The 15,829-nt window shown below is 36.9% G+C and overlaps 1 protein-coding gene across 8 annotated transcripts in view; it reads right to left on the reverse strand.

Annotated features, from left to right (window-relative positions):
* The window catches only part of EPRS1 (glutamyl-prolyl-tRNA synthetase 1), a 37,443-nt gene that overhangs the window by 10,958 nt on the left and 10,656 nt on the right, over nt 1–15,829 (reverse strand). The window contains exons 6-23 of one of the 8 annotated variants that reach the window (XM_021546826.3): nt 15,575–15,675; nt 14,197–14,323; nt 13,805–13,997; nt 13,254–13,425; nt 12,510–12,743; nt 11,423–11,507; nt 11,049–11,108; nt 10,737–10,757; nt 8,553–8,663; nt 6,907–7,043; nt 5,989–6,196; nt 5,455–5,567; nt 4,729–4,846; nt 4,249–4,623; nt 3,170–3,400; nt 2,243–2,491; nt 1,444–1,674; nt 844–1,109 (exon numbers count right to left, since the gene is read on the reverse strand). In XM_021546826.3, coding sequence (XP_021402501.3) covers nt 844–1,109; nt 1,444–1,674; nt 2,243–2,491; nt 3,170–3,400; nt 4,249–4,623; nt 4,729–4,846; nt 5,455–5,567; nt 5,989–6,196; nt 6,907–7,043; nt 8,553–8,663; nt 10,737–10,757; nt 11,049–11,108; nt 11,423–11,507; nt 12,510–12,743; nt 13,254–13,425; nt 13,805–13,997; nt 14,197–14,323; nt 15,575–15,675 — 3,032 coding nt within the window. The remainder of the gene's footprint in view (nt 1–843; nt 1,110–1,443; nt 1,675–2,242; nt 2,492–3,169; nt 3,401–4,248; nt 4,624–4,728; nt 4,847–5,454; nt 5,568–5,988; nt 6,197–6,906; nt 7,044–8,552; nt 8,664–10,736; nt 10,758–11,048; nt 11,109–11,422; nt 11,508–12,509; nt 12,744–13,253; nt 13,426–13,804; nt 13,998–14,196; nt 14,324–15,574; nt 15,676–15,829) is intronic. The other 7 variants (XM_021546827.3, XM_021546828.3, XM_085576075.1 and 4 more) reach the window with 7 other exon arrangements.

Below are 15,829 nucleotides of genomic sequence, written 5' to 3' on the forward strand. Positions count from 1 at the left end.
AAGGCTAAGTTTTGGCTGGTGGTGGTTGCTAGTATTTCCTTACCCTAACAAGAATATTTAATAAGAACAGCTCCAATTTTTTAGTACGGTTTGAAGACTTCTAATTCTCACTATGGCTGTATCAAAGAATCTCACAGCAACAAATTAAAAAACCCAACCACCAGTAAACAGTCCAGTAAGAACCTAAGATTAACCAGATCTCTGTGTATGCTGTTTTACTTTTCATTTTAAACATTTCCTACCTAGCCAGTAGCTACAATTTCAAGAAAGACATGTAGCTCAAATTTACCATTTATGTGAATGTCAGTCAGACTGTTTAAGACAGAAAATTGACCCTACTTCAAAATAAAGATAACCAATATAACTACAGGATTCTAAAGAAGGTTAACCTCACCAGACTCAAATGACAGAACACAAAAGTAAAGTTTTTTTATCTCTACAAACAGGTAAGTTTTAAAGGAGGGAAATAAATCTTTTCTGGCATTATTTCTATACAAATAACCACATCTCTGTCTCTAATATATACTTTATATATATGAAACAGGAAATGCATAGTGCTGCATAATATACAATGTAAAAAAGACATTTAAACTTTGAGCAAGACACAGCAGCACATTTACAGAAGCAAATAATAAGCACAAAAATTTTCAGTGACAGTAACAATACAAGATGCTGAAGTACAGCTGACACTAAACTTTGGTGAATCCTGAATATGAAAATCAACCCAGTTGTTTTGCAAATGTCAACAATTGAAGTGAAATGAGACACATATCAAACTCTAAACCTACACAGAGGTAGACAGTTGATGTTTCTATCCAATAAGATTAAAGATTGCATTTTTACCTGGTTTGTTTCTTAGGGCCTTGGCCCTCTCCTGATCCATCTGAGGAGCGCTCATTACCACTTTGTCCTTGCAAAGGTTCTTTTTTGGGGCCATCATTTTGCTTCTGTTGCTTACTCTGCTTTTCAGACTTGTTCTCCTTCTCTTTCTTCTTTTTATCTTTGTCATCTACACCAGTAGCAGATACTGGTTTATAGTCAACTCCTGCAACAGATTTATACTGGGCCTTCAACTGAAGAAGTTCTTTAACAGCCACATCGATCTTTTCCTTGAGGAAAAGAAAAGAATAAGAAATTTATAGAGAAATCACTGGAATAATATGGCTCTATCAAAAAAAAAAAAAAATCTATATGGCATTATGCACATTCACAGACTGTTGGCAGAAAAATCTGCATAAGCCAGTCTTAACTTTAATGTGCTGACATTTTAAAGGACCATATCTGACAGCATATCTAATTTTAAAAGAATGTTTTAGATCTCAGAATTCAAATGCTGCCTATTTAAAGGTACATTTTTAATTCCCACAATAACACTGAATTTCAGAGATTTTTAGATTTCAATACATATACTACATTTTTACACTACAGTGTATATGTTATTACCTTGTCTGCTTTTTCTGCTTTTAATTTCCTAACTTCATCTCCTTGAAGAGCTACTTTGCTAAAAAGGGCTTTAGCTTCAGGAGTGTCTGGACCACTGGGTACTGTGTTTGATATCTGAGGCACAGCCCCCTGAGCTGCTGGTGGGTGTCCTGGCTTGTACTCCTGCCCAGTCTTTTCCTTGTAGTCAGCTTTTAGAGAAAGGAGGAGTTTTACTGCTTCATCTATTTGATCCTGTGTGGAGGACAAACAGCAAGATTTACTGGTGAGAATTAAAGAGAACTGACCAGAAGCACTGATTATCACACTATGAAACCAACCCAACCAACAGACAAAAAAGCCCCCAAAAAACAACCCAACACCAAAACTAATTTTGCAAGGTGGAAATACAGGCAGAAATGGCCCACCCCAGAAGCACCTAAAAAGCTGCAGTTTGTCTCATGTTCTTTTCCACAACCATCACTGAATCTGTCTAGTTTTGAAAAGTCTTGCTATTGCTGCAGCACACCAGATAGTTGAACAGTCACTTGCCCCAAATACAGCAGGAGACAGTAAAATATATTAAACACTTCTGCAAGGTCGGTATCTGCCATGCTCATGCCTATTCACCTAGAAATGAGAGGTTAAGTTTGACTTTGTATATCTGAGTCAGAAAAATATCCAGCACAGCCTTTTTTTTTTTTGCATTATCAGAGCATGCATGACCTGGATAGCGGAGCTTAATCACTACTTGGTGAAAGATTTCCCCCCAGTGGCCAAATGTGATTACAATTACAACTGCTCACTCTAATGCCTATTGTACCTTGGAAGCTTTCTCTGCCTTGAGTTTGCGTACCACTTCCCCTTGCTCAGCTACAGTATCATAAAGTGCTTTGCCATCCACTAAGCTACAGTTTGCCAAGTTACTGCAGCAGACAGGAGATGGAAGTGCAGTGGAAGATAGGCAAAGAGGTGTTGAGGGTGGATTTCCAGGCTTGTACTCTTGACCTGTCTTTTGTTTATATTCTGCTTTTAGGTTTAAAAGAATTTTCACAGCCTCATCTATTTGTTCCTGAAGCAAGAAAGAAAAAACAGCAGTTGCAGATAAGGGTAGACATAACAGAGGTGTAGCACAATAGCTGAGATAACACAAGCTCTACTAGAATGGCACTAACACAGCTGTTGTAATAAAACTTCTCAAGCTATCCTGTGAGTATAAGCTGTTATTACTAAGTTCTGTGGTCAAACATTTTACCACATTTTACCAGAACACCTACAAGTTGTACACCAAAGGACCAAATCAGGTAGTGTAGATAAGGGCTGACATCTGTGCTATAAAAGCCTCCCATTTAGGTGGCTTAGTCCCCCTCCGGTTACAGCAGTCCATGAGCTGCACACTAGAGAAGAACAGCAAGTACAGAGACTCTGAAAAAATAATGGTTCTTTGGCCATGATCAGGTTATTCCCAAATTTATTGCTGTCATTCTGGCTCCAAGTTACAGCCCTTCTTTCAAGTTATTGCCTATACTCTGCTTTGCTTATCTTGCATGACTAAAAAAAACTTATTTATTTTCCATGCACTAACACAGAACTCATGCAGTCAGCCATATCATCAGCTCAAGAGAATTTGGGAAAGCACTTCATGGAACTAGCTTATGTTTTGCTCTTCAAATTTCACAAAACCTGCCATTGGGGTTTTAGCCTAAACTGGAGACACTGTTCCACTCAGAAGTATCCACAGGTAGAACACCTTTGAAGCTTTCTCCGATTTGAGCTTGCGGACCACTTCTCCTTGTTGAGCTACTTTGGTGTACAGAGCCTTGCTGTCTACTGGACATGGGGATGGAGGAATGGGAACAGGAGAACACTGAGGAGGGACAAAGGCCACAGGTGGGCTTCCAAGCTTGTACTCCTGGCCTGTCTGTCGCTTATATTCTGCCTTTAGGGATAAAAGGACTTCCACAGCAGCACCTATCTCATCCTGAAAGAAGAAAGGAAGGGGGACAGAAAGAGGGAGGAACAAAGATATAGAGACATAAGACTCTCAAGAGTACCATAAATATTTTAATAAAAAGACCTGCAGTTTATGTGCACCTATTCCAATTTACTAAGTACTTAGTAGAGTTATTCAGAGAAGTTTTCTCTACTAATTTCCTATTTTAGCAAAGTAACTCCTCTTAAGGGATATACAACCCAAACTGTCCTAAGTAAAATTATAACAATAAATAAATTTAGATTTTATGGTGCCATCAAGATACTACTACTATCAACATTATTTAACCACCAGGCAAACTATGTTATTTTCCCTCTCTGCTTTGTACTGCACTAGAAAAAAAGGAAATAACACAGCTAATAGTAGCAATGTTTGCTATGTACAGTTACAGAGAGGAAGATGTCTCAAAAACATTGGTGGCAGATGGATATTTCCATTCTCGTTTTGGAGCTTTATTTTAAGGCCTAAACAGCAACAATTAAATCCTGTGATGTCACATAATTTGACCATAAGTTAAACAAATGAAGAAACTGCCAAGGAATTTTAATTTCCAGGACTTGATTGGATACTTAATAAACTCTTGCTGTTGGGTAAATTCTGTGCATGCTTCAGAGCACCAGCCTAAGAAATATGGGAATTCACCAGTACAAACTTGGTCATGCAAATTAACTGAAGAAGTAAGTATTGGAAAACACAAGTCTTGACAGAACAAAGCCCAGTCCAAATGACAGCCACTATAAAAAACCTGGATCTATAAGCACCCATTCATCTCCACAGAGAGGGAACAATGGGCTATGCAAACCCAGACAAAACCACAGGATTATTTTAACCATCACCTTAGATGCTTTCTCAGCTTTCAGTTTTCGGACCACTTCTCCTTGTTCTGCTACTTTATCATACAGAGCTTTACTGTCCAAGGTACCAGAGGTCCCAAGCTTTGATGACTGTGCAGTCCCAGTTACTGGAGGATTTCCTGGTTTATAATCCTGGCCTGTCTTCTCTTTGTATTCTGCTTTCAAGGCCAGCAGTTGTTTCACAGCTTTATCAATATCTTCCTTTGCTGCTTTCTTAGCCTTCAAGTCACGAACTACATCACCCTGTGCAGCCACCTTGTTGTAGATGATCAAGTGACCTTCAGATGATTCAGTACAGGCTGGAGTAGAGGCATGACCAACAACTGGAGCAGATTTTCCTTTCAGAGCTGAACTAGCCTTAAAAAAAACAAACAAAAACGCCAAGTATTCAGCATGTAATCTTGTACAGAAATAGACTTATAGTAATACATTTTATGATACTTTCTTAAATTAATACTTTACCTCTTTCTTTGCAGTTTCAGCTTTGGTCTTCTCTTTTGACCCAGATGTTGGCATTTCTTTAGTGTGTCCATCAGGGATGTAAATCAAAATGCACGGAGCATCTTTACAGCTGTAAGGACTATAAAAAGATTTACAGTAAAGGAAATAAAAGATAAATATAAAACATGCATTTAAATAAATGAGCTACTCTTTCTAAAAGATGCTCTCACACAACTGCAGGTTTATCTTTATACACAGCTATAATTACCTAATTTACATAATTGGGCATCTGCAATGATTCCTCTTACATGCAACTTTTCCTTCTTTTATAATATTTATATGTTTATGTTATAATTGCATGTATATGTTTTGATAGCTTGCTAAAAAAGTGCTACAATGAAGTAGCATGTGCACAGTCTAATTGGAAAAATGCCTATTTTATTCTGTAGCACTACTATTTAATTTCTATACTCCAAATCACAAGGTAACCATGACCTCATTACCAAGTCCAGGTTAGCTGGGGTGCACCTCAAATGCACCATACTTGGCTTAAGACAATTTGAAGAGCCAGGAATGTAATAAAAAATAAAAGTCATGCCAGTCCACCAAGATATTCTTCACACAGATCATGGGAAAATGTTTGCAGACAGCATTATTCTTGCCAATGTGCATGTGTGTGAACACTAAAACAAAGCAAGCTAAAGCAAATTCTGTGAAGTCTGTTTAGGCCATTCTCAGGTAACTTACCTCACTGGCTCATAGGGCTGATCACAAATAAAGAATCCTCTCCTCTGAAGTTGTATGATGTCTCCTTTTTTTAACTCCTTAAGGCATGGATCACCCAGCATCAGTTCTTCTTGCTGTTAAAAGAAATCAGTCCATGTCTAACAGAGCAAGGGAACAGTAAGAAATAGAGATGTAGAAGGATAGTGGTGATTTCCTCCTTTTCAAAGTGTCAAGATGTTACTTAATTCCAGCAGCAGCAGAACAAGTACTAACAAGAAGATGCAAAACTCAACCTATGGATATCAGATGTGTAAAAGCCTGGTAATAACTGCAAATAAACAAGAGTCATATTTAAATTTTGAGATTATGACAGGTTACATAGAAACACGGAAACTAGATACACCAGCACAATTTATCTGTTTGACAAAAAAACAATTATATTTTAAAAAGAGCAAATAGAAACAGTGAACTTAAAAAAAAAAAAAAAAAAAAAACACAACAAACCCAGACAACACTAAGTTTTGTGGAATTAAAGGGGACAAAAATATAACTCACTTTGCTATTTCGGTTAATATATTGCTTGAAGTCTTCATCTTTACCTAGAACTGGCTTAGTGATCAGATGCTCATAATTAACACAGACAGTTGGGATGAGGGGTGCACGTGGAGTTTCAGCCAACCAAGTGATCTTAGTAGTTTTTTTGAAGTCCTTATTATCTAAGTTCAACTTGGCATTGATGGATAAAATTTTTCCACTTGAATTTCTATAGGAAAACAGAATTTATGACAGTACAGCCTAAATGATCAGTTCTGATTCAATACTGTAAAAACAAATGTTCAGAGTTCATTTTTGAAGTGTGAATCATAGAAAATTAAAGAGTGCATTCACTGCCATTTAAGTCCTCCATTAATTTTGTTGTCTTAAATAGCAATATAGAGCAAAAAGCATCGGGAAAACAAATTTTTGCATTTTTATGTTCTCTATCAGAGCACACCCCATTCTGGCACTGTCTCAACACAACCACCTCAGAGATACCATGATGACATTAAATGGTCTCCTCCACCTAACATCTGTGCAACTGAAACTGTGACAAGTTTAGTTTCTCAGTATGCAAAAGCATTATTTGTTATGGGGTGAAAGTTGTTAACATTCCAGGTGGTTTTTTTTTTCTGTCTGAAAAAGCTGTTTTACAGTGGCAATATTACCAAAGAATCATGGAGAGCACTGGATGAGAAGGACATGCAGTATCAACACTGACTAATGATTTCCAACCTGAATCTACAGAAATAGACACCCTATACTAACAATGTACTTTCATGGCATATTTCAAAGTAGACTTATAAACATAGAATCATAGACTAGACATGTATGGCCAACCATTAATTCTTTACTGTTACAAGCTTCCTGATAGAAGAAAAGGCAACAAAAAGCTGAAAAGCAAAAATTAATTTCATTTGCTATTGAACAGGTTACCTGTTTAATTTGGTGATGATGATATTGCCCCAGTTTATGAACGTCACCACCTCCCCCTCTGTCAGGGTCTCCGCATCTGCGCCCTCGATGAGGACTCTGGAGCTGTACCACACAGGCTTCAACCCAACGTCAGCATTCTGTGAACAATGGTTTACATTTCAAAGGTAACAGATGAAGACAGAAGATGGACAATAGCAGTAATGCAAAGCTACAAAGTTTTTTCACAACTCTCTCCAGTTTCTTGTTCACAGGTGTTGCCCACATTCCCTTGACAGTACACTCAAAAAATCCACCGACAGCATATTCCATTTCCTTAAGCTCCATACATCTTTAAGATCTCACAGGTAAACCTGAAGTTTTTCTCAAGTTTCCATTTTGCTATGCAAATTTCTTTCAAAACTCATTTCAGAACTCTCACTTTTGCTTTTTTATAAAGTTATTATGGAAATACATATGGAGCTCCTTTCAGCTGCATAGATTTGTAATGACAGAAAACAGAACTACATCACTTATAAAATACTCAGCTTTAAAGTATCTCAACAATTGAGATAAACTTTTATTTTCTAAAAAGGCCAACAGGTCTAAGTTCAGACTTTTTCAGCTGGTCAGGAGTTTTCAATTTGTTTCTTCTGGTCAGTATTTATTTCATTACATATTGAAGGCAGCATTTACTGGTACTATCAATGTTTTACTATGCTGGCTTGTATCTAACCAAACTTCACAGTCTTTGAGCCTTGAAGAGTTACAATTCTCACTTGCATCTGCTTAAACCTGTTTCCATGTCATCAGCTATGGGGAAGAGGGGAAACCCAATGTCCACCTCTCAGTTACAAGAAATTGCTACAGGAACACTCTAAGCAACAAAATCAAAACAAAGAAATTAAGCAAAGCCTCAGCAATATTCACTCATTTCTCAGTGTAAGCATATACAGACATAACTAAGGGATGCTTTTAGTGACATTTAAGCACTATTTGAGACATTGAACTCAAAGGAAAATATCTGTTACTTGTAGCAACAAGAGTTGTATCAGTAACATACTCCCCTTTTAAAGGATATTACTCTGTTTACTGGATACTAGAAGTATCAAATCAGCAAGTCCTTAGCTTTTGATAAGAATTATTTGCTATACAAATTTAAGTCATATTAAAAACCCAGAGATTGACAGAATCAACAGGTTAATATGTTACCTCTCCACATAAAACCTGATTTTATAAATCACTTAAAAAACACCTCACTGTTAATGGATAAAGAGCGTTTACTGTATTATAGCCACAGCGCTTGAATAAAATATAATATTTAACCTCTGCGAAAGTTAGCATCAAACCATAGGAAAACCAGCTTGAGCAGCACTCCAGGCTTGTAATGACTCACCTCTTCTGAAAGCTTCCAGAGAGGCCTTTTTAAGGCACATTTTATATGCACTCTATAGATTTACAAAAGGAGTTTCCTCTTAAAAGAGCAAACATGTTTAGTAGTTGCACAGCTTTTGACAATTCTGAGGCAAAAAAAAGGCACCCCTTGGATAAATCTGATGCTATCTGAGCAAGCTAAAATCAGGGCTCTCCTTCCTGACTGTTTCATGCCAAGGTACTTCCCAACCTTACTGAGCTGCACTACAAGAATATTAAGAGAGTAAAGCAAGAACCTTTGGATGTTTAGCCACTTCTTTCATCTCCTCTTGAGCTTCAGGAATATTTACTGGGACCACTGCATCTTTCAGTAAAGCAGTGTACCGAGGTGCTACTGGGTCTATAACCTACAGGAAACAAATGAGGTGGGGATCATGAATATATGCCACTGACAAAGTAAAGATGCTTTACAAAATAATAACCACAAAAAATAGAAAAGGAATATTAACTGGTATTCTTTATGTTACTGCATTTTTTCAAAATTTGCTTTAATGTCACATTCATCCAAAGTTACAGAATAGTGATAATAGAGTAGTGGTAATACTTTACAATTTCCAATCTTTAGTAAAATACTCTGAGTAAAATCTGGATTGGGTACTACTGACAGCAGAAGTAACCAAAATTATGATCCAATGCCTTATATGGAAGATACAAAAATGTACTCTGACACAGTTTTACTGTGCACATAAACTATTACATCTGAGCTACTTTTTCTCTAGTTAACTATATTTAAAGCAATAATTTTTAAGTGGAGTTTGTTCTTTTTCCAGCAGCACAAGACCTGATCTCATACTCATTTTCCAGCCAGTACTCCAGCAGAATCAGTGACAGAACTGGCTGCAGAGGAGGCACCAATCAAGTCTGTAATTTTACTACAGACACATTAGATACTATAATAAGGCAATACCATAACATTGACTTCATTAGGATTTCTACAACATGAGTTTGGCAAGAAAAAGGTACCACTAGGATGTCTTCCTGTATTTTATTGCCCATTATCAAACTTAGCTTCTGTAGTTTTTCACAGCATTTTTTACACCTGAAATACTGGTTTGTGAAACTGTTCAGAGGCACTTAAGCACATAATTCAAGTAAAGCAGTCATCTAAGACTGAAAGGAGTATCAGAGATCTACCAGGTTAACTGGAAACTAACACAAAACACCTGATTTTATTAATCTAAAGTGATTTTTGCATTCCTTGGTTTATTCCTGCTCAAGTAAAAGCTACTCAGCTATATATTTTTCTATATTTTGGAGAAAAGTATTTAACTTGTAATGACTTGACATTAGATAATAAAGTGGTATGATGATATACTTTTAAGAAGACACATTTTTATAAGTTAGTAGTCACTGAAGTCAGACACCTAAATGTCAGACATACACTCTGAAAAAGGACTTGTGTATATATCTCAAAATGTAGGGGTATTATATGACTTCATATCATAATTTCAATAATTAAATTACCATATTTTATAGTGTTATTACCAGGCTCTTTATTTTATTCATTAAAACTCGCAATCCCTTGTCAGGTGCTAAAAATTACATGATCACATAAAAAATATGAGTTGTCACACTGATAGTCTTTGAGTTCAGAACTACCTGAAAGCAGCCAACTGGTTTTTCTCATATTGCAGACAGCTTTCAATCTGCACAGCCACATGTAAATAAAACTGGCTAATAAATATGGTGCTGTACAAGGAGCTGAGTCAGAGGTCTAAGAAACTCAGTTTAAAAGTCAATTAAAAAAAATGAGCCTTGACAGTCCATTGTGGATTCTTTCCCTCAAACCAGTTGTTAGTCATAAATATATTTATGCAGCAACAGAAAGAACCAATTCATAAACCTATGTGTATGTAGCAAATCAAATGCAAAATACATGAAGAAATACAAGACACATGCCAGACAAGCAAAAACTATTTAAATGAACAGATCTGGGTACTGTCTAAGCAAAACCAAGCAGGAATCCCAATGCAAAATAACAGGTGTTTCCACAATCACACAAAATATGCAATACTCATGAAAACAAATCGCCTTATTATAGTGTCCAAGCATCTGCTGCCAAAAAGCAACTCATCATGTCAAGATGCAATATTCCTGATTTGCCATTCAGTCAGAAACTCCAGCAGTGCTGGCTTATCTCCCCAGGCAGAGCACGCAGTGCGTTCATCCTTTTGCCACAGAAAGGAAACGCAGCCAACGTGAACCAAATTGGGGAAAATTTTTGTTTATGTTGATAAATCAGCCAAACCAGAGGTGGTCAGCCTTTGAAAACTAGGAATAATGCATTTTCAGTGGGTTTGTAGAGCTCCTGTTATACAAGCAAGTGTGACTGTGCTATGAAGCTGCAAAATGATAGCTTATGCTATGTATGCTTACAGCACTGTAAGCTATATGCTAAGGTAAAAAGCATTAAGTAATACCTTCTTACAGATAGCTCGCAGCTTGAAAGCAGAAAAATGAAATGCAGTTTTCAGATCAGGTTTACAGCAAATACCATTATCTTTTCCCGTACTACTAAGGAAGGCAAGTAAGTACTGGTATAGGAGAATCAATAGGATTAGTGCTTCTTCAGGTTAGAGGGGGGGACATTCCATTTTCCTGAGAGTGTGCCAAATGATGCAGCATACTGCAACTGCTACTTGTTGTGATAAGCACTCCAATGAATGCTGGATTCTCTACATATCCTAGAAAGAGGATTTCAAGAGTAGCATCAAATTTGAGTAAGCACATACCTTTTTGTTAAAGGACCAGATTTTATCCCACTCCATATTCACAACAGATCGAGAGGAGCCCTGGATAAAAAAAACCCAAACCAACACCACATTAATATAAATATTCTAGCTCTTGGACTAATTTTAAACAAAGTTCTTTAAACTGAAAACTCTCTATGGTTTGTTTTCATCAAAAACAGTTTTTGAGCTTGCAAAATAAACCCCCTGCAAGTCAATTTTGCCAACACCTACTCACAGGTGCTACTATTGTTGAAGCAATACACGTGAAAGTACCAAAGCTTCAAAACAGAAACCTACCAGTGACAAGTACATTAAGTGAAGCTTCACAAATATTTGATTGAGGGATATTCAAAGAATCAGAAGAAAACACCCACCTGAGCAGCAATAAATTGTTTTAGCCCTTCAACAGTCATGCCTCTTCTCAGGACACCACGCACAGTGGGAAATCTTGGGTCATCCCTAGTGAAAAAAGGTATTCCATTAGTGCCATACACTAAATTTTCTAAATTCTGCACTTATCAAGAACTTTACTAATACTGCCACACACAAAAGGCACAGCCCCTATTTTACTTAGTGAAGTCACAGCTATGTGAGAACACCTAACTGAGAAGACTGTGCTCTTATCCATACAAAATGTATGGTGAAGGTTATCAAGGCAAAAGTAGTGCCCCTATCCATTACTTCCCTTCCAAGGACACACAGAAAATGTTACTGGAAAGAAGAGACAATGCTACTTCTTGATATAAGTGATAGAATTCTATGATTTTTTTTTTTCTCTTATGGAAAAAATAAAAAGGCCTGATCTGAAATGTAACATTTGAATTTGTTGAATCAAACTTTGCTGAGGACCTAACAGGGAGGCTTAGTTTTGGAAAGAAAGGTAAAGACCATAATAAGACCAGCTACACCTCTAGGGAAAAAAACAGGCAGGGGCAGGAAAGGATAAATTTGGCTCCAGCCAAGTGTCTCCATGCATAAACTAGGAATCTAAGCTTCCAACTCAACTGACAAGTAGACAACAAGTCCACCAAACACTGTCTGCAGAAATCGAATTAATCTGAAAAAAATATCAGAAAGAAGGAGGGTGAGGGCAGGTGGGAGAGAAGTGGAATGGATTTGACTAGATGGACAGGACCAGAAACACTTCAATCCAGGCCCTCTTCTGGCATTGTTTAGCAATTACTCCAATGACAACAACCAACTGACTCAAGAGTGGAAAACATGTAAATGCCACCCACAGCAAGAGCCAGAGTACAAAAATAAGCTGCCTCCTGTTTATTACAGGACATGAATATGTATCTACACAGCTACTGCAGAGTAGGAAACAGACACACTGTACATACAGAAGCCAGTGTAATTAATCCATATTCTTTAATATTGTTTAAATACTCATTCAAACTAGCCCAAAGCAAAAATGAATATGCCAGTCAAAGAGTGTTGACCTACAGCCATGGAACATACCATCCATCCACAAGACCTTCGTTGACAAACCACGTGAGCTTTCTCTTGGAGAGCACAGTGTTGTTGAGGTTTAGCCTGCTATACTCCCATATATATGGTTTCCTTATGCCCAGAGCCTCAATAATCCAGTAGAACTGCTCATCTCTGTCATGGTATTCAGTTGTTCTCAGTGCATGTGTGACACCTTCAATACTATCAACAATGGGGCAGGCAAAGTCGTATGTGGGATAAACCCTGACAAAAAAGATCTTTAATTAGCAAGGCAGAACAAAACACTTTCCTCCCACCTAAACATCTAAATTGAGTGCAGTTTATATCCATGTATTATAAATATTTATAAGCTATGATCCTAAAAACTTTCAGATCAAGACTTATCAAGACACATACACAATGAATTGTCCACAAAAAGATCCAGAGAGCAATACATTTTTAAGATGAAGAAAGCCTTCAAGAAATGAACTGATCACAGCCTTAATATTCAAGCCTAAACAACCCTACACTGCTAATGTTTCTTTCAAACATACGTAAGAACCAAAACTGAATAATATTCACTGTTGACCATGATGGCCATCTCACAGGTTTTAAAAGTAATTTGCACAAGTGTCAGAAAGTCAAGAGACTCATCACATATTCTGGTTGAAAAATATTAGCAGGTTCCAAGTACTAAAATAAATTCATTAACGAATTTTAAGTGCCCTGAAAAGAGCAAAAGTTACAGGTCACATAAGGAGAAAGTAGACATACTTGTAGGTACTTCCTGTCCGAGGGTGAGGCTGGTTTTTACAACGATAAAGAGTTGGATCCCTCATACATCCATTATTACTACTCATATCTATTTTTGCTCGTAGACAACAAGTTTGTCCATATTCTGTTCCCTTTTTCATTTCTTCCCACATTTGTAGATTCTTATTAACACCTAAGAACAACAAAAATAAACCATTTTCTAAGGTGTTATGAAGCTGATATAGAATCAAGTTTCATTACTACCACGACAAAAATCAGTGTCACCCACCTCTTTGGACACTGGAATTAATTTTCACACATTTTACATTTTGAATTTTATAAGTGGTAATGAATGGTGATGAATTTATACATACCCAAGTTTACTGCCCTGGTCTAAATGTATACTTAATCCATCCAGCCTTGCAGAACAAAGCACTAAACACTTTTAAGTCCCTATAAGGACCTTGACGATATGCAATTTAGTACTCTCACTCATATTTGTTAACAACAATCAAGTTTTGATACCAAATCAAAAAGGTAAGAAAGCAAGACCAAAGCTTAAAATATCTTACAGTTATTTCTGTGTTTAGATTCCACTCTTTGCTCACGCTCTGCTTTCATTTGCTCTGCAGGAGTATCATCCACATATGCCTTCCCTTCATGAATAAGCTTCTCAGCGTATTTCATTATTGTTTCAAAGTGATCTGAGGTATATGTGAATTGATCTGGTTTGATGTGCAGCATGGCAACGTCTTCAAGAATAACCTGCGAAGTGTGAAAATGTACACTGTAATATTCAGGAAAGGTAGTTTTCTTACATCTTTATCCTCTTCATGCAAGATGTGGTGTTTTTAACGCTCCATTGTCCAGGAAGGATAAGCCATAAGAATAAGCATGAAAGAAAAGAGAGGCATGCACTTATCATTCTTTCACAGCTTATAATCACTCTGCTATCTTACTATACCTTTTCAAAGTCTTCTTTCTCTTTTTCTGGATTTGTGTCATCAAACCTCATAATAAGTTTTCCTTTAAAGTTAACTTGGTAGTGCTGATTTAGCAAGGCAGCTTTGGCATGACCAATATGCAGATATCTAAAAAGGAAATTAAAAAATAAATATATACACCAGAACTACTTCAGCTAGACTTCTTTATTTGTGAGGGAAGGAGAAAGAATGGAAAAGCAATATCTAAGTGTAACAAACAGCAAACCTAGGATATTTTAAATATTACACGTTTATGAAAATAGATTATGTTCCCTCTACCACAAATTTAGTAGTTAACTGTTAAAAATAACTAAATTGGTAAATTAGATATGGATATAAAGATTGGACTGCAATTATCTCCATTTTTACAGACTAACTTAAACCAACTGCTGATGATACCCAGTAGCAGCTAAAAGATAATCTGAACCTACCACATTCACAAGAGTGGAATTTTTCTGATTGTTGTGTATTTTTTAATATAAGCTATAAAGCTACTGACATTTTGAACTAAATATAAATCCCCAAATCCACAATACTAAAATCTCTTGCAAATGCAAGAGAGTAACATGTCCCTGAAGAAGTGTTTTAAAACACCAGGATTAAGACACTAAAAACTACTAAAGTAAGTTGAGAAGAATATATGTTATAAACATACATATACATAATACATAATTTACAATATTTGAGTATCAGTTTATATTGAACTAATAGAGTAAGAAGCACAGCTACAGAAGTCATGTGATGCTGAAAGCAAGTTTAATGAACAAATTCAGTTGTGGAAATTTTATAGGCCATCAGGTAACTCCAAAAAGAAACAGAAAATGAAATGCCAGCTGAAAATTGAGTTTATTGCACTGGCTCATCACATCTCCTCTGTGTGGTCTTTAAGGAGTTTGTGCTTTGGTATTCCACACAGTCTGGACCCCTGGCCCTCCATTATGCATCTGGTGTAAAGCTTCCCCAAGGAAGGCTATCCCACACATCTTTCCTTTCTCAAATCTAAGCTTCCTTGGGAAGCACCAAGTCTCTTGACCCAATTTGTAAGGACTGCATGTCCACACCACAGCTCCTGGTGGGGCACACACATCCATTATCCATACAAATGCCATCCTCCTGCTTGTCCTCATCCCACTGCTGAGCAGCACAACATCACCTCACAACTAAACTCCCCGTTCCAAGTTGAGGCAACGGCATAATGAAGTATGGAGGAGAAGTGAACAAACAGCTCTAGTGGAGACAAAGCTTTAAACATTCATTTGGTTTAACAGCCTTGTCTGATAAGCTGATTAACATCCTTACTAAAGCACTTTTTTTTTTAAAGACAAAATAGAACCTTCTCACAGTATTCATGCTTCTTACCCACTTGCTTCAGGAGGAAACCTCACAATGACCTTTCCCATCTCTGCACCAGGAAGTTCAACAAACTTCCCAACATCTGCTTTCTTTTCTTTTTCTGTTGCCTTGAAAAGAGACATAATTACAGACTGTATTAGCTGTAAAATCAGATATAAAACTCTAGATAATAACTGCTGTATCAAAGTCTCCTTTCATACCTACAAGCTGCCATATTGGACCGCATCATCTCTTCACAACTTTCACATTACTCCAAGGCAC

The sequence above is a fragment of the Lonchura striata genome, chromosome 3, assembly GCF_050655825.1.
Source record: "Lonchura striata isolate lonStrDom1 chromosome 3, ASM5065582v1, whole genome shotgun sequence".
In the NCBI taxonomy this organism is placed as follows: domain Eukaryota; kingdom Metazoa; phylum Chordata; class Aves; order Passeriformes; family Estrildidae; genus Lonchura; species Lonchura striata.